This window comes from Notothenia coriiceps, unplaced genomic scaffold (assembly GCF_000735185.1).
Source record: "Notothenia coriiceps isolate Sejong01 unplaced genomic scaffold, NC01 NC01_scaffold00024667, whole genome shotgun sequence".
Taxonomy (NCBI): domain Eukaryota; kingdom Metazoa; phylum Chordata; class Actinopteri; order Perciformes; family Nototheniidae; genus Notothenia; species Notothenia coriiceps.
Genome location: NW_011357368.1, coordinates 8420937 through 8445700, shown reverse-complemented (window position 1 = coordinate 8445700; position 24764 = coordinate 8420937). Strand labels below are relative to the sequence as shown.

Sequence of the window (24764 nt, the reverse complement as noted above, 5' to 3'; positions counted from 1 at the left end):
AACCATAGACTTGATATAACAGATAATATCTGAGTATGCACACAGGGGTGGAAAAAGTACTCAGATCTTGTAAAAAAAGTAAAAGTACCAGAATGCAGGAATATTCTGTTACAAGTCCTGCATTTAAAAGTACAAAAGTTAAATTAAATTAAAGTACCAAAAGTAAAAGTACTCATGAACATTTCTAAATTGAAAATGTCTCTTTAAAGTAATTATTTAAGTATTTTTTATTAATTTGTTTAATCTCTTCCCATAAAATGATACATCCTCCACTTTCTACAAAAATGACTCTTAAGAGATCCTATTTACATCATAATCTTACTATTTTTTCATATCATTTTATGTCTTAATTTGCAAGATGCAAATCCAGATTGGGATAAACTGTTTTGCCAATATATGTTAAGATTCAGGAAACCATTTAGGCATGAGTCATCATTTTGACACTGAATCATCCCCATTCATAGAAATCAGAATATGAGTCATTTCACTACAACATAAAACTATCATTCTCCTCCTGTGTTTTAGTCAATAGTCATAGCAGTTGACCTTGAACAGTGAATCTGCATCAGTTTCAGCACTGGTATAAAAGATAATGTATCAGTCAACATGGCAGCTTATTTTTAGGCCCTGTATTTTTCCGCATAGATTAAGATTGACAGGGAAAAGAACAGACTGTGGGACCGTGACTCTGTTCACTTAACTAAGATACTTAGTACTAATCCTTTATGCTTTGGTACTTTTACTTTTGTGATGACATGTTTTTTTCTGTCACTTTCTTTTCTTAAGTTGAACTTGTTTTAAACACATTTACTTGGTTTAGTGAGAAACATCCTCAATGTGTAAAATTCAAGAAAGATATAGGCTGCATCTTTCAAAATACTTTCCCCGTTTTCATGTCAAGATATCCAGATCAGCCTTTACACCCACCTTGTCTCAAATCACACACCGCCATACCGTTATTTTTACTTCACCAAAAATCCCATTCAGGATGTCATTGCTTTGGCTCTGTAATGTGGCTTGGAAATGTATTTTCAGCTTTTCAAAGTAAAAGAAACAACTTTCGCTCTTTGAAAGTATCGGGCGAAATATCAGATGCATTCTTCTAAGAAAATGTTATTGACATTACCAGGGGATCTTTATACCAATACATAAGAAACATATTTAATAACAGTCATTGTCCGCCGGTCAGACATCTATCTCCCGCCATACCCTGACCTCAACCTTTGACCCTTGCAGCATAAAGTAAAACTCTCCTTTCAGTTTTCTCTCCCTGATCTGAATAAACCTGCTCCGGTGGGATCCCTGCTGACGCATTTCAGCAGCTTCAGGCCCCTTTAGGCGCACTTATATAATTTCTGAATGAGGCCCTCTTTCCACAATCAATCAGGGCTAAGTTAAGACCATCGGGCTCTGGAGACGTCTCAACACTACTTTGGATTCAGCGTTATGTCAGACAAAATGTTGAGAAGGCAACCAGGCTCCATGACAGGATGTGTGCAGGTTGCAAAGACATTTTCAACAAAAACACATTTACAGTCCAAAGTAAAGAAAACAGTAAACTGGACGTCGTTCATACTCTTTATTTTGTCTCAACATAAAGGTATTTTTAATGATATTAACCTACAAGACGGAATCACCACTACATACTGACAGGTCACTGTTGTTCAGAAAATATAAAAAAAAGTTTATGTACACGTTGTGAGAAGATGAGACGTCACACCTGCTCACCGAGGTCCAAAACCCGAAATTTGTCTAGATTGTAAAAGCAGGCCCTGACGATTCGCCCGCCGAAATAACGTCCGTTCAGATCCACCACGGCTGCAGAGGAGAGCGGAGGTTAGACTCACACTGATAAGGACACAGATGAACCATTCAACAACACACTTTGGTTGATATTTATTTTATAGCGAAGAGTTAACCATTGAGTTATTTCAACTGGTGTTTCATCAGAAAGCCATTGACAGGCTCCTAAAAGGGGCTTGAACCTGTTCTCACTGTATGGTTGTTAAACAGTGGCACAAAGTTCAATAGTTTATTTAACCGTCAACGCTCTAAATTGTTTCATTTGTGTGGAACAAACTGTCCGGGAAAGCTGTGCCAGCGAACGCTTGAACACTACAAAAGTAGACGTGGCAATCAGGAAAATATGACTAAAGAGGCAGCAGACAGTAAATGCTGTCATAAAGTTCCACTCATCGAGGGGACCTTTGTATAAAAAGGACATTGGACATACTCAGTGTTCAGTGTTGTGTCTCGAGGAAATGAACACGCTCTTATTGCCACTTTGTGTACAAAACATGTTGCAGTGATAAGACTGTAGATTGTTTTGCAGTTAGACTCATTACATCATGTAAAGGGAAACAGGGCAACATATTCTTTCAAAGGAGTACATCAAACATGTCTGGAGGTCTTTGTTAGTGTGAGATGGCAGAAACCTTCTCATGTTTGCACGCTAAAAACATACCCTGCTGTATCGTCTATTTTACTCTGAATGGGAAGATTGACTAAATAAACATCATGCTGTACTGGAGAAGACTTGAAACTACAAATGAAGACAATAAAGTAATTAGAAACCAAGAGAGAAGTAGCCACATTTTCTCATAGTCTTCTACACAATCGTCTCGGCCATATTGAACTATTAATTGGAAAGAATCCAGGTTTAAAGGCCCTTCTGCATTGGCTTCACTTTTCAAACCCCTAGGTTGCTGCTTAAATTGATAAATGTACTGAATTTATATTGCACTTTTCAATTATTTACCATCACTAAAAGCTGTCACATACAAAAGTCAGCATTCATTCACTCACACACATTCATCAGCAGTTTAAACATTGACCTCTCACTGGTGGACAACCACTCTTGCTACTTGAGTGCTACTTGATTTTTCAGCAAAAAGTAAAGAAATGTTTAGTCATCATCTGTAGAAATAAATCACACTAAGCGGCTTGTTATGTATCGTTCTGTCTGTCCCACTTTCCGAGCGTGAGTGTTCTGGCGGTTCTGCCTCTGCTGCAGAGAGTCACGTAAGATGTAACACCACAGGGAGCCTCACCTTCATTCTGATCTGGGCCAACACATTTAGAATGGGTCATACTCTCACCCACAATATTAGAGCAGTTATACAAGGGTAATATGTAAGAATGAAATCCTAAATGTTATGTCCATGGCCTAAATATTCAATTGATAATTATGAATAAGTCTGGAGTTGTTCCATAGACAATACACATGAGACTGGTTTTTGGAACCCACAGAATGTTTTTTTTTTATATATATATATACCAAAATGAGCTTTACTGTCTTGTAGTGTTCCCAGTTGTGAAACAAAAACCTTTCCCATGCTTTCAGAAAATCCCCCTGGCTGCTCTCACCGTCTCATCTAACACAAATCGTCATCTATGTATCACTTCCTCACTTTAAAGTGATGATGTCACACATTTGAGTTCACGTTTTTGGGGAGTCTTATACCAAAGGATTTAAATATATGTATTTTGGAAGCATCCCGAATAAAAATGTTTTAGAAATAAAGTTAGCATTGTCAACAAAATGGGAAAAAATGTCTGAGGTTTGGATACTACTGTGACATTTACAGCCATTTGAAGCAACAGGAACTGACTCGTGTTCTAAATATTTGTAGTGTCTGGTGTGTCTAGGCATTACAAAAGTCCTGTAAGTGGACCTCATTCAGGTGACTACAAAACAGGAAATACCTACCTTTGATGGCTGACTCCACCCTCTCAAACTCCAGAAATATCCGGACAGCGTCCTCATCTGGCACAACTGCGATCTGATAGGCAAAGAGGGCTTTGTGAGTTTCATGCAGTATAAATGAATTAACTGCACACTTTGTATTTCTCTTCTCTTACCTCAAAAATGACACATCTAACCACTTTGCCGTATTTCTCGCACTCTTCTTTCGTCTCTCCCTCCAAGTCTTCGTCCACCTCTCCTCTGCCCACCATGTTCTACAAAGCAAACACACATTAGGCCTTACTCAGGAGACTACAGTATAAATCAAACACATACACACACACTTACCCTGAGCAGGACAACTTTGGTGGGGTTTTTTAGGATCTCTGTGAGCGGGTTGGCATCTGACTTCTTGACATTGTCCCCTGGTTGGGGAAAAAAATGTAAACAACGGTCAAATGTTATTCTATTCAAAATAATATATATATGCGGTGCTGAATAGAGTAATAGCTTATCATTTGTGTTGTTATGAGTACAACACAAATGATGAATAACAATTTGGCAGATATTTATTCAAAAGCTGATTGTGAGCCCAACAGGAGTTTTCTGTCACGTCTGGTTGTTTTGTCATAGTTTAAACACTGCTTTTATGTTGTTATACTAACAATAAGCTGCAGAGGAATTGACTTGTTCAGAGGAACACAGAAAGTGTCCACATGTATATACACACAGTACATATTATTAGTCATCCTTTCAGCAGGTCCTTAGATAAACTCTGACTCATAAACTGGTAATCAGGAGCAACAATGTGTTCCTCAGGAGGCCACTGATGTCCTTTAGAGAACAGTGTATTCTCATGATAACTGTACTGTACAGCAGACAGAGCTGATAACAGAAGTGCTGCTGATTGGCTGTAAATCCCTTCACATGACGTACAACTACAGAAGCAGTGAAAGCTAGGCAAAGTCTGCAACTGGAAATAGCACAGGGGAATTTCCATTGTTTTCACTTATTATCAACCCATTCCATCTCCAGTTTACATTTGATTTCACACTTTACCTCTGAGGTAAGTTCTAAAATCTGGATTCTTATCTTTAAATGAATTCATTACTAAAGGGGCCCTATTATGCTCTTTGGGGGTTCCCTTTCCTGTAGTGTGTTATATAGGATTTTGTGCATGTGCTGTAAATGGTCTGCAAAGGCTAACATCTCAAAGTTACCTGCAGAGATGTTAGCGTGCGCCCCCCCCCCCTGCTATGTTTTTTTTTTTTTTTTGGCTTGCGACGATTAACGAAAACAACGTAATACGAAATTGATTATTATTATTTATTTTTTTCAGTTGAATTATACTTAAAGTTCAGGGTAATCAACTGTTAAAAACATACTGTTAAAAAAAAAATCTCCAATAAATTGATGTTTTCAAAGTAAACTGATAATTGTTTTTAATAATCGTGATATCAATTATTGACCCAAATAATCGAGATTATGATTTTTGCCATAATCGAGCAGCCCTAACACACACACAATTTCTGAATAATAGACTAGCATGGCAGTAATAGGAGTAATCGGAGAGAAAATAAAGGTGAAAGCAAACCTGAAAAGCCTCCTCCTGAAGTCTCAGGAGCACCTGCCTGGCTGGAGCCTGCTGCTCAGTCACACACACAGGAAAAAGACGGCACACAAAGTAAAACATTAAAACATGTAACTGATCCTGGAATGACACCATAACGCTCACTGATGAAGAATGAAAAGTGATAAACTGAGGGTCAATGCAGGTTACACACAGACACCAAACAAATGAAAATGCTACTTCGTACAGAGAAAAGATTTTGAAGGAAAGTCAAAACATTGGGCGCGTGGCCTCCAGCATCATGAGAGAAAAATATCAGCAGAAACACAAACGTAACGGTAGTACTTACGTTTTTCTGCAGCGTCTCCGATGATGATCTTTCCTCCTCTCTTGCTCGTCTTCTCCACAGACAGCGCCGTGCTGAGGCCCTGCTCGTGCTTCCCCAGGCCCTGGCCCTCTTTGAATCCATACTTCTGCATGATCTTATGGGCCACCGTACCTCTGTGGGAGGCGATATGGAGAAGGAGGATTTCAAAATGTGTGTTTGTTGTAATAATAAAGCTGTTTGTCGACACTTCGATTTATAGAATCGTTATTGAGTCAAATAAGGGTTCTGTAATTGATGTTGATGCATTGTATCTATTAGATCAGGGGTTTCAAACTCAAATTCTTCGCGGGCCACATTCACATAGAGGTTGCACTCAAAGGGCCGGTTGTAACTATATAGATATATAATATATATATATAAAATAATGTATTATATTACATTATTGCCTTTGAATTGGATTATTATCGGATAGGAAAATAACATAGTAATTAACTACGTCTGAGTCCAGGGCAAATAATTGCAAGTCTCTTCAGTGGCATGTCACAAAACGAGATTGTGGGACATGTAGTTTATGGGCAACCTGCTTCTGTAAAGTGGCATGTAACCGTATAATAAACGTATTATTCTTCGAGCTCTTGCGGGGCCACATATAATGAAGTCGCGGGCCAGATTTGTCCCCCGGGCCTTGAGTTTGAGACCCGTGTATTAGATAGTAATGAAGTAATTGACAAAAAACAGTCCAACATACAGCTTTAACACGTTTACTCAGCATACCAGGCAGGCATGTTCTCCAGTGTGTGTGTGTGTGTGTGTGTGTGTGTGTGTGTGTGTGTGTGTGTGTGTGTGCGCGTGCGTGCGTGTCACCCACCCCATGTTAGCGAGGAAGGAGCTGGTGGGTCCGGGTGGTGAGCGCGCTCGCTCTGACTCTTCATACATCGGGGGAGGGATGGCGGCCTTTGAGCCTCTTGGGGGACGAACTTCCTCTTCGTAGCAGTAGGAGCCTACATACACAGAAAAACAAATACAATGTTATTTATTTCGCCTGCACAATGTTAATGTTTGGTATTCCCATCAACCAGAATAAATATAAAAATAAATATATGTTTGAATCAGTTTTTTTATATCACTGTGTGAAAAATTAAGGATGATACCGGAGCAAAGAACTCCCCGCCTCTGTCCTAGTGATTTAATACTGGCATCACATGGTAAAGATACTTTAAACGGTGTTGCTGCTGCCCTCTGCTGTACACAAACTGACAGTTAACATAACCGACAAAGACACAAAAATAAACGAACTAAAGCCCCTGCGGGTAACACTAATGCACGTGCAATACTAAAAAGCTCCATGTGCGTTGTACTCATGTCAGGAAACAAAACAAAGTTCAAGCAAAATAACTAACTAACTAACTAAGGGTTAGTGTATCTCTGAGCCGTTTACATAGGATTGCTTCCTGGTCTATTTGATAGTCAGTGGTTTTAAATGTTACCACCTGCTAGATAACACATACCGTCCTTGTCCACGAGTGAAGATGGAGGGGCGATGGCTGCTCCACCTAAAGCTGAGAGAGAGAGAGAGAGAGGCAGGAGATTCATCACGTTAGAGAAGTTTGACACATCATTACCGTGACACACAGCGGGCTACATGCATAGAATCAGCAAATGATTATGCTATTCATCAATGCTAAAATGTTTGACATATGTATTTATATACATTCAGAGTGTAACCAAATAGAGCATGTCATCATTTTGGAAAAGTCGACCTTCAGACTCTGAAAATATCCAAGTAAAGTGAATATTTCTGTTATACAATACAAATATTCACTTCTTTTCCTCCGCTCTGCTTCATAGTCTTCCTCCTCATCTGACTCGCCCTCCGCTGCAGGGAATCGAGAGAAGCCACTCGGAGCTCCTCCCTCGTGCCTGTCTTTCCTCTTCCTGCAACACAAGAACATCAAGATTTAAAAAGGAGTCCTGTCCTCAAAATATTCAGTCCAGTAGACTCTCAGTTTCATACAAATTATTAATCCGTGACGAATAATAAAAACCACAGCCCTTTTCTTCGGTTGTCCCACGTTTGTTTCCACTCTCTGTCATTAATGTGAATAGTGTCTTGGCATAACTTTTGATATGATTTGGTATCCATAGTTGAGCATTAACTCGACATGCTATGGCTTCAAGCCCGGAAACAAATGTACTGATTGACCGCCATGACCGTACTTTTCTCTATCATCGATCTCCTTCTGCCGCTCCAGCTCCCTCTGTCTCTGACGCTCTTCTCTGTGTCGCTTTACCACCTTCTCGTAGTCGTTTGGGAACATTGGATCGTACTCATCCGCCAACGGGATCAGCGCATCGCTAGAGGAGAAACCACTGGGCACGGTGTCCTGAAGCAAATATGTACATGTGTGAGCAGATTGTGGGGATCTTGGTGCAGCTGCATCAAAACACCACATCCCACTCAGTATCATATTACCACTAAGTATGCACTTTTTCACACTGTGGCTCAGGTTTGTGGTACGAACCTTAAGTCCAGCGGCAGCATGTGGAGGAGTGTCTATGATCTGTCTTTCATCAATGGAGCCTCCTCTCTTTAGATCAATAACCGGAGCCAAGACCGAGCTCTGCTTCATCCGCTGGGTCTACACACACAGAAATTGATTATGAAAGCTGCCATATAAATAAACTTGCTTTGCCTTGCAGTGCTCACATATTGCATGTGCCTACCTTGGCCTGGGTCAGAGCAGCCTTCTTCACTTTCAGCTGGGACTGCAGCAGCTTGAAGTTCTTGGACCAGCCTTCAGTCTTGGTGTCACTCGCACCCACACCGATCTCATCGTATAACGACATAGCTGTCTCCTGCAAACACACACACACATTTCATTTGTGTTCAACCACAGCGTTAATGTATCTAAACTAGCTTCACATGCATCATTTTGCTCTGCAACACTTGGAGAGACATTGAGTCTGTAAGCAGCTGTCTACATGAGACGCTTTTCCATAATTGTATTCTAACGATTTTTTAATTCAATACATGGACATGCTAACTTAACGTTAGCTATATTAAAGAAAGCATTGTTTTACTTAAAACTCATGTGCAGGCAAGGAGAGACTAGACACATATCAATGAAGCTAAACGTTAGCTAATGCTAACATAGCTACGTGACTGTCTACTCTTCAATTAAATATCTTCACAACAACTATATTAGTTTAGCTTGTTTTCAACCTACCGGTTTAAGAAATGTCTGCACATTAACTATATGCCAGTGCCTGTAACATAAAATAGTTTAGCGGCACATTTATTAAAGTTAGCTCCTCGCTGTACGAAGCGGAAGTCAGCAGCACAACAACAAAACTAAGGGCGACAGTCAACGACATCATAGCGACGTTCTGCTCTCTTCCTCCACCTAGCGGCTGGCTGACTCCACCACAATACACTTCAATGCCCAATAACAACTTCATGTTTAAAATGACGGCTCTGTGCAGCCCAATCACTTCTCAAAGTGATGTATGTACTTTTTCGACAAAAAAAGGGGAATGTATAACTGCAGCAAAACATGGCGTACGTGATCCATGTATTTGCATACTGTAGCCATGGATGTATCACTGTAGCCCAGGGGTGCCCACACTTTTTCAGCTTGGGTTGGTTGGGAGCTACTTTTAAAATGACCACGCCCAAATAATCTACCTACAGGGCCGCCCCTGCCCAATCTGTATCGTGAGCGGGGGTCGCGCTATACACTATTGCGCCGCATAAGCGTATAAGTGCGCCGCATTTGTGCTTCAGATGAGGAGGTGAGGCCCCCTCATAACTGCATGAACCCATATGTCACAATACAACTCAGACTGGCTTACCTGTACGTCAATCAAGTGGCAAATGCCATAGTAAGGATGGATGAAAGGCTAACTTTGAACTCAAATAAAATGTTTTTTTCTCGCGTTGCTCGCTTCAAAAGTTGAGCAATGTTCAACTTTTGAAGCTTCGACGGAAGCGTCAGCCAATCAAATCATATGCCAGTACAACCTCTAGCCAATCAAACCGCTTGCTTGTGTGTCCGGGGCGGGAGATTCATGTGATTGGTTGTTGGTCGCGGGAGTGCCTGTGAAAGTGAAAGCGAGTATTGACAGCAGTGAGGATGGTCTCTTCTTGTAGATGGCCGCTCTTCTGTGAGCAGATCAGATCATCAGATGGAGCTGGACTCCTCTTCACTAACCTGCCTCGCGGTGCTTTGTCTGCTCGGAGCTGCAGAAATCTCCAGCATCGGTGAGTGCGCAACAACAATGCTATGATCTCAAATCCGAGCGATAGTAGCAGGATTTAGGGGCGTGAACTGTAAAACAGCCTATGGATTTACTATAAAGCAAAAGCAAATATCATATAATTACAAAAGACCTGCATAACTGTATCAGGACTCAATCACATCTGACACACTGTTTCTGAAGGACTTGTTCTATATTTCTACAAAGCTTTTACCTTTGCTATCTGAAAGTCACTTATAAAAGTTGAAGCATTTGAAATGTCTCTTTTGTAATCATGCAACACAATGTCTATCTTCCAGAAAACAACACTTGCTGTCCAGATATTCCTCAAGCGAATAACACTAAACCTCCCGAGGTCCCCTGCTTCCAAATTAACAGCAAATTCCGATACAAGTGCATATATGGCTATGTGAGGAAGTCGGGAACCTCTAATCTCCTCAAATGCAATGGCACAGCTTTCATTTACACCCCCTCCACAAAAGAGAAATTCGAATGTATACGTAAGATTGTTTTTTTTCTTCTTTACATTTGTAGACACACTGCATGCAATCAGAGCAGCCTAAACTGAGCACAGATAGTTGAACTTGTGAAACTGGTATGTAAGAAAAGAGAACAAGACTGTGCATGCCTGTAGCATGCATCATATGTGATATGCAGCATATATAGCATACAGAATTGTATTTGAATAGACAGGCCATACTGCCAACTGCATGTAACGCTAACAAACCAAGTTCCCAGATGATTCAAATGTCTGCTGTTTAACACTAGCAATGCAGTCTGAACACTTGGACTTGACTTGAGCAGCATTTAAGAAGGAAGCCGCCTGCTCCTCTTTAGCCTGACACAAACAATCAAACACACAGTTAAAGTGAATGATGTTGCTACTGAGGCACACTGGTATGTAAATCAATCGTCCACATGTCATCTACATGTGATTTCTAGTACTAGAGTCTCCAGTCATACGAAGAACGGACATGACAGGAGAAGTGCTAAACATTAGCAGATGCAACTTAATCATTACTTGTCTAAACAGCACGATGTATTGGCTGCAACTCAACAGATTTCTTAATTTAAATGTAAGAGAGCAGTTTGCTGTCTCTGTACTGCAGCCTATTTTCCAATTTAGTCTGGTAGTTTTGTAGAAAAAGGAGTGGAAGTATGTAAAACATGGTGATGTATTTCTTTTGAAATGTAGACACTGATATGTGTACGAGACTATTTTAAGCACCTTACACTAATAATACATCTAAAAGCAGACTTTTTCTACACACCACCCACACACTTCCATCCAGCTTCAACATATTATTGAGATAATAATTGTTTCCAGAAACGGACAACTCCTGGTGGCCCATAGACCATATATCAGGATATAACTGAAGCCTGGTCAGTGGCAGTGCACAAGCTGCCTTGTATTGAATGTGTGGCTTTTATTACATAAAACCTGTGAGTACTGTACTATGTCGAACTATGGTAGAATAAATAAATAAATAATTTGATGGTTGGGGTTGGTCGAAGATAGTTTCCAGATATATTTAGCAGGGCGGGAAGAAACGGGGGTACGTTTTAGACAAAGAGCAGTGTATCATCGGCGTACAGTGTGAGGTACTCTGAGCGTTAGCTTTGAAACTAAAATAGAAAGGGTTTTATTTCCTTCACCAGGCAAAACACAGTAACAGGTCACATTGTTGGAAGGGTAGGGTGCATTGTTTTTGACAGTGATAGTGACAATCCACAATCCTTATCATCTTTCTGGCTTTTTCATGCTCTCAAGTTTCAACTTGTTATTTGTGTTTTTTCAGTTAACCCAAACAACATCACAGCACCCCCCAAGAGCACAGCAACAAGTAAGTGTAAGCTCCAAGTGCTATGTTTCAATGTGAGCTGGACAGAAGTATGTGTTTCACATTTATGAATAATGCTCTGATCTTGCAGCGGGACACACCCATGTCCATATCCCCCATGAATCCACCGCTTCCTCCATAGTCAGTGAGTTCTATCCCAGCATGAAGAAAATACTACTACTATACTAGAAAAATACTAACAATAAAAAAGCACTAATAATGGAACTGAAAGAGTGACACATATACATAGAAAATGTGTGTGTGCAGCAGTGGTAATAATTAGAAGCAGTAGTAAAGTTAGTAGTAATAACATCAGTGGAAGGTTTATCAGAAGCCATAATGTACTTGCATTGTAGGAGTTACGGTTGAAATGAGTACCAACACAAACATAAGGAAAACCATTGCTACTTAACAGAATACTTCGCTCATTCTAATGTATTCTGAGTAAGTACTTTGCTCCATGTTTAAATTAGTGGGAGGGAGGATAAAAGAGAGGGTTCAACATTTCAATGCAACATTCATGAAGTTTATGACAGTGCCCCTGAGACATTTCAGGAGCATGATGAGTGGTGGTGAGACCAAACTGGTTATTACATCTGACAAACTGTGTTAATTGTACAACATCATTATGATCTTGTGCACGCAGATACATGTTATCGGGTTCCTGTGTAGAGTCAGAAAATGTGGTTTAGAGGCAGAGGAAGCACGAATGTAACTGGAAGTCAAACATGATTCAAGATACTATCACTAGTGGTTACACTATGGTAGCAAGTAGAGGAAACGGCCTTATGCTTAACATAAGCACTTATAACAGTAGTATGAATACTAATATATTAAAAAAAAAAATTCTGGCATGTGTTTTTTACCTTTTTGTTAGGAATTATGTGGCATATTATATGAAAGTATTCAAAGATTCTATGTCGCAGTCATCTCTAAGCAGTATTAGTAGAAGTTAATGTATTTTGTTATCCACATCAGCTTCCCGCAGTCTTCAGACCAGCCAAAGTATACAGCCGTCAGCCCCCCTGAGTGCAGAGACCACCTCCAGCTCCACCTTTTCCTCTCTTGCCCCGCCCGGATCCTCCCAGGGTAACCTGCTAACCAGTTTAACGGCACTGCATGTTGCCAACAGTTGCTCTCAAGCCCGGGCCTGTATCTGTTAGACTTCTGTAAAAGATAAACAATTTGATTATTATTTATTGTGTTGCATGGCATTTATTAAGATAATCAGTTACAATAAATACATGAACAATTTGGGATATTTAAAAAAATACTTTAATGTTGGATTAAACCATATATCCATTCAGAATCTATCCTGTTAGATAGAAAGGTTGGACTTTTACACATTACGCTCAACCATTGTTTTTTTTCAAACATACACGAAACAGCATTAGTTGTAAAATAAATATATAACAGTACCTTGGGGACATTATCCTTTCTGGACTGCCTCATTAATAACTGAGCAACAGGGGAATAAGATCATTTTTTCTTCCACACCAGGGGCGGTAGATTCCATGCCAGGGACCGAAGCATCCAAATCACATGGCACACTTTCCACCACGACTGAGGCGTCCAACAACGGGACAATTATTCCGGGAATGCTCTCCTCCTCGGCCCCCAGTAAGTCACTCTACCCGTTTGTGCTAGCTCGTGGTGGTTGCAGCTTGAGAGCCAGAAAAACACTGAGTATTTCTCTCTTATTGGCAGGAATTGTGATCGGCTGTGTTTCACTGGTGATTTTCTGTGCTTTGGTGGGAATCAGCTTCTTTTTCTATAAAAGGTAAGCATGCTCACATACCTCTGTGTTTGAATGTGTGCAATTATGTCCCAGCAAACTGTTTCATGTGATGAGAAAACTCAGATTGAGGCGTGACACTGCAGAGAACAAACAGTTTGCGTGTTTATCCATCATAGCAATTTGGTTAAATGTCCAATTATTGACTTATTGTACTGCTTATGATCCCTTTACTTTTTCCTTCATGGCGTAGGTCCAAAAACGAGATCCCTCACCGGACCGATGAACAGATACCCATGAAAATGGATCCACGTGACTGACAGGAGAATGGGTTATTAGACTGTGTAAATCACATATAATGGCTGGCTCCATGACATTTGTTGTATGAAGTTAAACTGACTTTTTAATGAGCAGATCTAAACCAAATATTTGATCTTCATTTGAGGAACTTTAATTGTTGAAGACTGTGATCTTCTGTTGCTACAAGATGTAGACGTATGTTGGTGATATTGTCTTCAAATCCCATGAAATTACAAAAAGAAGCAATTAGTCAATTCCCAACTACAGGTATGGTTATTTATAGATCTTAGTGCCTTGTGCCAGAGTTCCATTGTTCTGTAGAAATGATTGAAACACATAAGTGGGCCGCACCAATGATCACATTAGCATCTAAAAAAATGCCCTAACTAAACTACATTTCACTAAAGAAAAACCTTGCTTGTCATTTTCTTAATTTCTTTCATTTTTTGTAAAGCACTTTGAATTGCCTTGTGTTGAAAGGTGCTATATAAATAAACTTACCTTGCCTTGCCTTCACCCCATGATCTGGGAGTCAGCACTGCAGGCTAAGAAGCTACCCAAAGGGCAAAATGCTAACTACGATAGGCTAATTTTAAGGACCATAGTAAGATCTGCCTTTATTTTGATATTCATATCTGTGGTCATCCGAATAAGTACAGTGATACAACTGTCAAGTAATATCCGAGTAGCTTTTTAGGAGCTTGTCACTGAATCCTATCACAACCGTATTGTGGCATACTTAGTTATATCAGCAAATATATCATAGTCCAATAAATAGATTTATAGCTTCAAGATTAACTCGTGATTTACTCTCCAACTATTTAGCAAACGTAGCTTACTGTGAACGCCTATATTTCTTCATCTCTTATCTGTTTTACTCATCTGAAATGCTAAGCCTGATGTTATTTGTGTAGTGGTTGTACTGAACCATGCACTGAACAAAGACTGTCAGTAATCTACAGAGCATTGTCACTTAAAAATGTGGTCCATCCATTACAGGACACAGTTTATCTTATTTCTGCAGCCACTTTGGTACAATGAAATGTACAGAATATTTGTTTCCTCTAAGAGAACCAAAGCATTACATGACAAACCCAACAGCAGGTTCAGGTCTGCGAATGAATAGTGGGAAAGTAAACAATTCCTATATCATAAAAATAAAGCAGTTAACACTTCTTATTTAATCTCACTCTAAAGCTTTTTCTTTGTAAAATGTGCAATCTAAAATATTCAGCTTTGTTGCTATGCTTATGAACTTTTCTTTTGCATTCAAGTGTTTCCTTAAAGTTTTGTTGATCAGAAAAAAGTCCTTATCAGAGCAGCTTTAATTATTTAGATGATTGTTGTGTTCCTGTGTCTCTTGTTGCGCTGCACTGTGCATTTGTATCATTAAAGTATTTCTTTTTAAAAAAGCGGTCTATTCTTGCTTATAACGGTTTTAGTACGATGATAGACGCCCACCCGTTCTAGAAGAGGAACATCATGCTTGTTTATATTTTTCACTTCTGCAGTTCCTAAATGTAACTTCACTATGAAGTCATTTAAAAATATCTGCCAGGCAGCACTTCCTGGTCCTGTCCTTCACAGTTAGTCATGATGAAAATAACGTGACAAAGAACTGTTTTTATCTAGTTGTAGATGCTCATTCTCTTAAAAGGAACAATAAAGGCTTTGGGCCATTAACTAAAATGATGTCTAAGTGAGAGCAGCTGCTCAGCAGACCGAACAGGATTAAGTGTATCCCACTGCATTGTAATGAGTATTTTTCTACAAAAATATACGTTTGATCTTGTTGGATACTTTTTTTTTAAAAACCATTAAAAAAAGTATTCATCTCAGTTTGACCGGAGAATAACGACAATCACAAAAGTTGTTTTTAGACAAAGTAGACAAGTCTTCCAGCAGTTACACAATTATACACAATCCTCCTCAACTGCATAAGACAACATCCAGATTCCTCATTAAAAAAAGAAATATAAACATAAAGTCACAATGTAACCATGCATTGCAGAGAAAAATTAAAACATTTTCAGTTTGTTTGGTCTGGTCGTTTTCTCTGGCTGAAGTCTTTTCTTCACTAAACAAAAACGATTATCTCACAAAGTTTTCATTTGAACTCTTTTAAGAAGAGTAGTGTTAAAAAAGGGCCACCAGCATCATGTGGTGGACCTGCTGGCCCAGTCTATGTGGTATCTCCGCCATGGATTGCACGTCGTCGGTCATGAGGAAGGCGATTGGTCCGACCCGCGTCCACACACACCGTTCGCACAGTGGGCCGCCAGCAGCCACACCGTCAGACTAAAAACAGACAAAAAAATACCTCTAGTTTAATATCACAGAATGCTAAGTGGCTATTCAAAATGACTGTAAATGAAAGGCAGTTAGAATAAAATATGTTGTTTTCTGAGGCTGGTTTTAAAGGTCCCCTATTATACTGTTTTCCATCAATACATTATAATTCTCAGATATAAACAAAACATGTCTCTGAAGTGTTTGGCTCGAAATATCGAACAGATCATGCATTGTAGCTTCCCATAATCCCCTCTGTTTCAAAAGTGCTGATTCTCTGTCTGTTACTTTAGATGAAAATAAGGAGCCACTCCCCACGCCCCTCAGAGATATTTGGTTAAAAAGAACACAATGGTGCTCTAGGAGGAGATTCAGGTGATAAGGTGGGGGTGGGGGGGTTACCTTGGTTGGTTATTGGCTATTGGTTACACAAGCCAAAAAAACGTTATGACATCATAAAGTGGCCAAAATCGGGTTTTTCTATAAATGGATCAGGACAAAAAGAGAGAATCTTTTTTCCTGAAACTTTCAGAATCTCTTTACACAGAGGGGACACATGTGTATGTATAAAAGACATGAAAAAGTGGATTTTGCATAATAGGTCCCCTTTAATGTTAGTGAGGAGGATATGTTCTTACACATTTCATCTGTTGTTTGCACATGATGAAGGCTGATCCGGGGGTGGCGCAGTTTGGGCAGTCTGGGATGCAACACGGGAGCGGATCGCCCTGCTTCATCAGGGTGCTCGGCATCTCCGATTTCAGAAAGTACTCCTGCAGAGGACATGAACTTACGATCATCATGATGTAAAGTGAACAACTGTTGCAACAATTGTTTGGCCTTTTCCGACAACTTAACGAGGAGCAGATGCTGAGCCCCTTGTGTGCTGAGAAAATAAAGGAAGCAGAGAACCGTATCCACAGGCTGGGTTACGGGGGGGGGGGCGGACACTTTGTTGGCCTCACGCCCGGCCCAGACCAACCCCCGCTAAACATTTAGCCTTCATGTACAGCTGCAGAGATTAGTCCATCAATCTTTGAGGTCCATTGAAAGGAAGTTGTGGTCTTCTCTAAGTACTTCTTAAAACCCACCTCTTCTCCTTAGCGCATTGACGCATACGCTAAGGCATGACGTATCTTTTAGATTGTTGTTTTTATTGCTTTTAATTTGTCTATTGTTTTGACTTGTACTTGTTTTATGATGTGTGAGCTGTGCTGTGTGATATATTCGTATGTTTTGTTTGTTTATTTGAATGTACAGCACTTTGGTCTGGAGGTTTTAAAGTGCTTTAGAAATAAAGCTGTATTGTATTGTATTGTATACTGTGGTTCCAGCAGAGTGTCTTTTTTATTTCTCAGCACTGTTCAGGCCATCAACAGAACGTCTGTTATACAACTTGTATTACCGCAATGGGAAGTGCTATGAGAGAAATGTACACAAAGTCTAGACTCATTTTGGACATTGTTTTTGTTCTTTGCTTTCAGTGTGGCCTGACACACATCATCTGCTGGCTGGATGTCAAAAACCATTTCTAAAAGCACTTTTGAGGGACTAAAAAGAGAGTTGTTTTAACTTGCTGCCTCTGCGGCTCCATTACACCTGTATCTCCAGAGGCCTGTACGACGAAGCCGGTTCAACATAACCTGGATACGTTTGAGTTACCCGGTTTACCTAATCCAAAACAAACGCGCTCTCGCTTTAAACTGTCCTAGGACGCTGGTTATCAACTCGTTAACTCAAGCCAGCTTTGCCCTATCTAGTTAGGTGCGCGTTCACATGAAAGGGATGGTATCTGGAGCATTCGACCAATCACAAACATGGAGAAGCGTACTGACAGCACAGCGTCATACTTCCTGAATGAAAAGTCAACTATAATATTAGTCAAATATGAAGAAGTTAAACTTTAAACATCCATGACTTAAACACTTTATCCAGGATAAAAGCCACATGGCTGCACCTGCAAGGTGAATACAGCTGGTAACAGAAAAAGGGTTTGAATGCGTACATTAACAGGTTTATGATATCACTGCCCCGTCTAAGACACGATCTGACTTTAATTACATTTGTCTCGAGTTTTTCGTCAACTTAATGGGTTTTATTTCAAATAATACTTCTGCATACAGTATGTGACACTGTGAGTGTTGCACGGCCAGATACGGCTCAGCTGACTCAGATAAGGAAGTATATGATACATTATGATGTGATATGAATGATATGGGACACATCGAAGTCTGCACTCACAGTGCCGCGGACTGTACGTAATGTTACTTTGATCCGGTTACTTATGTTGTGGCAGATATTTAAGTAAGCTTTCTTAACGCTAATGTTATAGCTTTAAACTCTCCACACTTAGCTCTGATTGGTCAGCAGGCGGTGCTTTCACTGAGTTGATCTCTTAGCCTGCAACCTAACCTGCTCCGGGGCAGGTTAGCCGCACAGCATAAGTTACCATGGAGATCTAGCCTGCTAAAAAGAGAACCAGCGTCGTAGGACCGGAAAGCCCGAGTTTTCCCTGAAGTCAGCCGCTAAGAGAAAATCCAGCTTCGTCGTACAGGCCTCTGGTGTATCAAGTAATCTTTGATAATAATAATAATAATAATAATAATAATAATAATAATAATAATAATACATGTTATTTATATAGCACTTTTCCTGGTGCTCGAAGCGCTTGATAGAGCATAAATCGTGCAATGTGGGCTAAACTACTTTACTTATATTCCGGCACAAATAGAGTGGTCCAGTAATGAGTCCTAAAACCTGGAAAAGACACGACCACTTTCACTTCCCACGTCTCAATGTTTTTTAATGTGTTTGTGGTTAGAAACCTAAAATAAGGTCTGAGGAAAAGTTCTATTCTGACTTCCATGTCGGCCTACACAAAGACGTCATCACTGCCCCACTCTATACCTAGAAGTCATATGTAATAACCTGAAATAACCTGGCTGGCAGATGTTTAGGGAGAAACTGGTCGAACTCTGACAGGCCATCTTTAGAAATCAAAAGCAACAAGAGGGAAGTATAGATGCAGGGGAAAACCTAAACATGATAGTAATTGCATTTTGTATGGTTTTAGCTAAAATTCCCCTATTATACTCTATTTCAACAATATATTACAGGTCTCAGATCTATACAAAACATCCTGATTCAGTGTCTGTAGCTTTAAATGCTAATGAGCTGCGGCTCACCACGCCCCTCTGCAAGATGTTTGGTTTAAAAAAAGAAAACACACAAATGGTGCTCTAGCAGGAGATGCAGGTGATAAGGATGTTGGTTGCTGATTGGCTAATGGTTACACAAGCCAAAAACACATTGTGACATCACTAAGTGGCCGAATTCTGATCAGCTCATTTTCAGACCCGTTTTTATATAAAGGGATCAGGACAAAAAGAGAGAGAATCTTTTTTCCTGACACTTTCTGAGTCTCTTAACACAGAGGTGTGTAGGTAGCGAGTGATTTTGCCTCACCCCTGCTTCTGTGAGAATGCGACGGATGGTCTTTGTGATGATCAGAGTCGTCTTGGCTCGAGTCACCGCCACATACAACAGGTTCCACTCATCGTCAGGAACTTCATCTGAGAGAGAGAAGAAATACAGACTTTTGAGATCAAATTCAATCAGAACAAGAACAAACTTTGTTTACATACCACATTTCAAACCGATTACAGAGAACACATTTAATAGGAAAGTGATGTGCTTGTATTTTCGAGTTAAAACCCCAACAGCATACATTTGGATGAGCTGGAGGCGGGAGGGGGATTTTTTTGCTGATGCTAGAATAACAGTAGTCTTATCTACTGGTGATTAATGAGTTTATAACTGTTTCCAGATTTTTGGGAGTTGGAAATGGTCCTATTTTTACATTCTAATTCATTTGACTTAGGTGGGTTGTTGAATATGACACCAACATTTCTGCAATTGACCTGGACAGAAAGCCAAGACTGTTTGATATTATTGGCTTCCGTCTTATCATCATTTAGCAGCAGGACATTAATAGCATTTGAGGATTTCCTAAAAGCAGTTTCGGAGGCTACCATTGTTCTGAAAGTTGTTTGCCGGGTCCCCTTTGGTTTAGTCTGCGTAACTGATGTTGTGTCTACAAATGAGGTGGCCCTAGGGGAGCATGTAATTGTGCAATATTTTAATGTTAGTCGATATTAAAGGGGCCCTATTCTGCTAATTTTCAGGTTTCATATTTGTATTGTATGTCTCTACTGTGACATGTTAACATGCTTTAATATTCAAAAAGTGCTTTATTTTTCTCATACTGCCTGTGCTGCAGCACCTCTTTTCACCCTCTGTCTGAAACCAGAGCCCAGTCTGCTTTTTATGTCCATGTACATGCACAAAAAACAATATAACCCACTACAGGAAAAGTAGAAACCCAAAAGCATAGGTCCTCTTTAAGTGTTGGTTAAATTAAAAGCCCCCAATAACGAAATGTCTTTGTGAAGGAAACGTACCAAAGGAGAAATCTGGTCTAAAGTGCAGATTGTGTCTTGAACCAGGAACTTTGGCAAAGTCATCGGTGACCATCACAGTGTCGAACTCCAGACCCTTGGCCTTGTGCACTGTTCCCACGATAAAGTCTGGAACAAACAGTATCAGGGGAAACAACTCGTGAGTCGAGTGCATTATACAGAGGAGAGAAAAATGACATGAGAAATATATTGTTTAAAACATATCTTCTAATGTGCCAGTGAAGTAACATTATATCATATCTGTACGTTTCCAACATGCCGAGACTTTAAAATACACTTTAATACACTTTTCAAATACCTGCTAGGTGGAAGTTTTCTTCAAAGCACCTTTCCAGGCGAGAGGCCAGTTCAGGGATGCGCTTTCCGTATTTCTCAACCATTTTGAGTTTGCCGTCCAGCTCCAAGTCCTCGGTCAGTGTGGCGTACGACTTCAGGGCCCAGTAGCCACTCTTCATATTCTGGGCAAATGAGCGGATGAATGGATCCTTGATGACTGAAAGCAGAGCATGTCCGATATTTAGTCAAAAGGTTAAAAACGTCTAAACTTGGAAAGAGTAAATGTGTGCATTCGTCTCACATTTCGAGCTTTGCGTCTCCTCTCTCGTCCCTTCAAACAGCTTCCAGATGTCCAGGATCCTATTCAGGCCGATACCAGTCACACCCTGATGGAAGAAAATGGAGTGTTGAGTACAAGTCAAATTGACGTGCCTTCATGCTAAGTCTTTCTCGTGTGTGTCTGTAGTGCATACACACTGACTCACTCCTATGAAGTGGATGCGACACTGCGGGTTGGCGTCGGTGAGTCGGACGGCTTCACTGAACACGCTGAGGTTGCATCTTGTCAAGATGGCCGTCTTCCCCTGACTGAGACTGGCACCCGAACTCACCGCTGCTCCCACCTCGTCTGCCGTCTCGTCACACACACCGCCTGCACACCGGACATGTAGCACACACACATGCTAACACAACTGTGACTAGTATTTTCCTGATTCATCAAGTACAGAGTCTTTTTCTGAGGCCAATTTGTATTTGGTGATAGAATTTCATTTCATTTAAGCATCAAACATTTTAATTAATACACATTACTGCAATATTTACCTTTCTGATTTCCTCCCACAAGGATCTTATCCACTCCCTTGCACACTTTGAGGATGGTCGCGCCCACGTAGGCGATCTGAGCACCGAAGCGAAAGCTCTGAACAAAGACATCAGCAACATGCATGATTAGTAAACAACTCCTGATAAATAAAGGGTTAATACACACATGATATGCTTTAGTATCAACATGGTTGTGGTTTTACACTGTCTTTTTTCAACTGGGATAAATTGTTTTTTAGCCGTGGCACTACAGTTCCCATCATTCTTTGGGTCATTCGAACTGTTTTTTGTTTTGTTTCTGTTAACACTAAACTGAAATACTCAAGTGAAGAAAGACATCTACATTTGGTGTATACCTGTGTCAGGTAGAAGATGTGTGTGTGGTCGACAATGTGCAGGGCATTGACCGCTCCTTTGAAGGTGTAGATTTGCTGATGAGGATCTCCCACCAGGATTTTCCCACAGCGCTGAGACAGGAGCACATCCATGATGGCTGAGAAAGGGGAAAGAAGAATTCATCACCATCACAGAGTTCAGCTAGATGATCACAATGGTGCCCTCTACAGTCCTGCAGCACTGGTAAAGGGGCCCTATATGCATTTTGAGGTTTTCCACTTTCTGCAGTATGTTATATAGGTTGTTGTGCATGTAAATGGTCTGTAAAGGCTAATACCCCCCCCAGAGTTTCTCTCCCAGAGTTTCTCTCCCCCCCATCCTTGGTTTACTTCTGTTATATAATGGCATCATATATATATATGTAACACTCAAGCTTCTATTGGCTAGCGCGCCAACACATTGTACGTTATAGTCTAAGGGGCGGGACATCTCCAAGCGATTGACGGATTAAAACCGAGCCGACCGGCTAAACAATCAGAGCAGACGGGGCTCTGGTTTCAGACAGAGGGTGAAAAGAGGTGCTGCAGCACAGGCAGTATGAGAAACATAAAGACCTTTATGAACATTAAAAAAACATGTCCCAGTAGAGGAACAAAATNTTTTATAACCTATTTTTCCTCCTGGTCTCTCGCCGCCCCCCTGTCATGCCTCTGCGCCCCCCTGGGGGGGCGCGCCCCCCACTTTGAGAACCACTGCAGTAGAGGAACAAAATACAAATCTGAACCTAGAAGTGAGCGTAATGGGGCCTCTTTAAGTTGTTACCTGGAGTGCAGTCCTGAGCCTCGTCGATGAAAAGGACGTCGTATTGGTCAGACAGGCAGGGTCTCTGCAGCTGCCATAACTTCAGGTATCCTGGGAATTAAAAGTTGTGATGACCACCTGTACAGCATTCCCTTCAACATTACAACCAATTGACTTCACTCATTTCGTACCATCATGGGTCATGGGGAGGTCGTCTGATTTGGTCTTAGTCAGATCCTTCATTTTGATCCAGATCTTTCGCGCGTCTTGCACAAACAACTAGGATTGCAGAATGAAATATTGAATGCATGATTTATTCACACTCAAGGTGAGCAGTGTGTAGAGTCACGCACATACCTCTCTTTCATAGTCGGTTATTATCTTCCTGCGGCCGTTCTTCCCCATGCGGGACATGGGGACGTGGCTGATGTTGATGCACTCGTCTGTGGAAGCCTTGAAGGCGTTGAGAGTGGTGGTCACCACCTTGGCCTTGGCAAAGCCCCCCCGGCCTGGAGGCAGAACGGAGCTGATGGTGAACGGCTTCATGTTAAAGATCAGCTTCTGGCGGTATCTGCAGAGAGAGAAGATCACAGGAGCACAGCAAAGAAAAAGAGATGTTTCTATTGGAATAACAACTGTTGGACCAGTAATTCACTCTGAATGTGATCAAGGATGTATCCTAGATCACACTGAGGGATTTACATTTAAGAATATTTATAGGGACAAGGAAGAATGTTGACTTTCTTCTGGATCAATTTCTTCTTTTTATGTATGTTCATATTATCTTTTTCTTATTTGGATTGTCTAAGTTGTAATTGTATCATCTTTTTTCATTTCTGTACACACAATAACTATTGCACGTCTGTCCATCCTGACAGAGGGATCCCTTCTCTGTTGCTTTTCCCATGGTTTCTTCCATTAAATAGTAATTGTGGGGTCTCTTTGGACCTTGTTTGGTACGAGGGTCTAATGACAGAGGGTGATGTATGCTGCACACACTGTTAAACCCCTGAGAGAAATGTCTAATATGCGATTATAGGCCGTATAAATAAAATCTGACTGATTTCATCATTACTAGGTTAACCTTTTTAATGTGAACTGTCATATTTTACAAAGGCTTAATACACCAATGCTTTCAAGTGTTTGTCATAAACGGGAACAACCTGCAACCACAACACAGCTGGGGAGAATCTAAGGCATTGACCAAGAAACCGCCAGGAACCTGTGAACACTGGTCTCAGACACACACAAACAAAATCAATTCCCACAGTCTGTATTTCTCTGAGGGGAAACTTCTCACCTCCTCCCAACGTCAGTGAAGGCCAACGAGTGGACAGTCTTGCAGGCCACGTTGCTGGGGAAACGACGCTGCGCCTCAGTGGCCACTGACTTGTTGAAGGCCACGTAGAGGAAGCGGACGTGCGGCCGCTGCTCGGCGTACTTCACCAGCGTGGTGGTCTTCCCCGTACCTGCGGCAGACGGCATGGAGCTCACAGATCATCTCTCACATTTAAACATCATCTGTGAGTTTCAAAATGTAAAGACACTTTCTGCAACATGCGATCAGTACTGCAATAAGGCAACAAAACATGATGAGAGGATTGATGACAGATTGTGTTTCAAGTTAATTCCGTCTGCAGCCCCTGGGCATGCAAACAATCCACAGACACTATAAACATGTAGTTACATCCACAGGCGTAATTTCCACTGGGGACAGGGGGGACATGTCCCCCCCACTTTTCAAAATCCCATTTGTGTCGTCCCCCCCCTTTTTAAATGTGTTTATTATTTACGCAAGCGGTCATCGTCACGGAGGAGCATCTGTGTGTGTGTGGCACAAGCGCATCTTTTGAGAGAGAGATAGAAAGAGAGAGAGACAGAGAGAGAGAGAGAGACATTTACAGGGGGTTGTTGTTAGCATTTGGTGCTAGCTCGGAGCTAACGGAGATTAGTAGCTGTTTCAACAATAAGGAGAGGGAGAGCTCTTTCCTGTCGGACTTTGAGAGAGAGAGAGAGAGAGAGAGAGAGAGAGACTGAGAGAGTTAC

General features: G+C 40.9%; 3 protein-coding genes across 6 annotated transcripts in view; 1 reads left to right on the top strand and 2 right to left on the bottom strand.

The window, feature by feature from the left end:
- Positions 1-1565: 1565 nt before the first annotated feature.
- On the bottom strand, positions 1566-8938 carry rbm17 (RNA binding motif protein 17). The gene is made up of 13 exons (XM_010782660.1): positions 8811-8938; positions 8308-8439; positions 8106-8222; positions 7801-7967; positions 7406-7518; positions 7092-7142; positions 6452-6584; positions 5605-5756; positions 5280-5330; positions 4034-4110; positions 3862-3960; positions 3710-3782; positions 1566-1818 (listed from the first exon to the last, which is right to left on the bottom strand). Exons 2-13 carry the CDS (start codon positions 8428-8430, stop codon positions 1715-1717), a joined length of 1260 nt encoding a protein of 419 aa, XP_010780962.1. The 5' UTR covers positions 8431-8439; positions 8811-8938; the 3' UTR covers positions 1566-1714.
- Positions 8939-9687: 749 nt separating this feature from the next.
- On the top strand, positions 9688-14878 carry il15ra (interleukin 15 receptor subunit alpha). Of its 4 annotated transcripts, none has more exons than XM_010782655.1 (8): positions 9689-9844; positions 10140-10340; positions 11640-11690; positions 11773-11826; positions 12660-12770; positions 13182-13301; positions 13389-13461; positions 13670-14878. In XM_010782655.1, exons 1-8 carry the CDS (start codon positions 9769-9771, stop codon positions 13734-13736), a joined length of 753 nt encoding a protein of 250 aa, XP_010780957.1. In that variant the 5' UTR covers positions 9689-9768; the 3' UTR covers positions 13737-14878. The 4 variants fall into 4 exon arrangements, with proteins under 4 accessions (XP_010780960.1, XP_010780957.1, XP_010780958.1 ...); XM_010782656.1 differs by having other exon boundaries at positions 9690-9844; positions 11640-11684; XM_010782658.1 differs by lacking the exon at positions 13389-13461 and having other exon boundaries at positions 9688-9844.
- Positions 14871-24764, bottom strand: part of fbxo18 (F-box DNA helicase 1) — a 16185-nt gene continuing 6291 nt past the window's right edge. The window contains exons 9-21 of the mRNA XM_010782659.1: positions 24019-24187; positions 23076-23289; positions 22910-22997; positions 22740-22829; positions 21938-22074; positions 21582-21678; positions 21245-21411; positions 21061-21145; positions 20782-20976; positions 20466-20591; positions 19471-19577; positions 16644-16778; positions 14871-16014 (exon numbers count right to left, since the gene is read on the bottom strand). Of these exons, the coding sequence (XP_010780961.1) occupies positions 15853-16014; positions 16644-16778; positions 19471-19577; positions 20466-20591; positions 20782-20976; positions 21061-21145; positions 21245-21411; positions 21582-21678; positions 21938-22074; positions 22740-22829; positions 22910-22997; positions 23076-23289; positions 24019-24187 (1772 nt within the window). The 3' untranslated portion in view covers positions 14871-15852. The remainder of the gene's footprint in view (positions 16015-16643; positions 16779-19470; positions 19578-20465; positions 20592-20781; positions 20977-21060; positions 21146-21244; positions 21412-21581; positions 21679-21937; positions 22075-22739; positions 22830-22909; positions 22998-23075; positions 23290-24018; positions 24188-24764) is intronic.

Coding starts and splice junctions, on each gene's coding strand:
- rbm17 (XM_010782660.1), bottom strand. CDS start 8,430: ATGTCGTTATACGATGAGATCGGTGTGGGTGCGAGTGACACCAAGACT. Junction 5,331..5,604: donor CGGAGACGCTGCAGAAAAAC/GTAAGTACTACC, acceptor GTGACTGAGCAG/CAGGCTCCAGCCAGGCAGGT. Junction 3,961..4,033: donor CCAAAGTTGTCCTGCTCAGG/GTAAGTGTGTGT, acceptor TTTGCTTTGTAG/AACATGGTGGGCAGAGGAGA.
- il15ra (XM_010782655.1), top strand. CDS start 9,769: ATGGAGCTGGACTCCTCTTCACTAACCTGCCTCGCGGTGCTTTGTCTG. Junction 12,771..13,181: donor CCCGCCCGGATCCTCCCAGG/GTAACCTGCTAA, acceptor CTTCCACACCAG/GGGCGGTAGATTCCATGCCA. Junction 13,462..13,669: donor AGCTTCTTTTTCTATAAAAG/GTAAGCATGCTC, acceptor TTCATGGCGTAG/GTCCAAAAACGAGATCCCTC.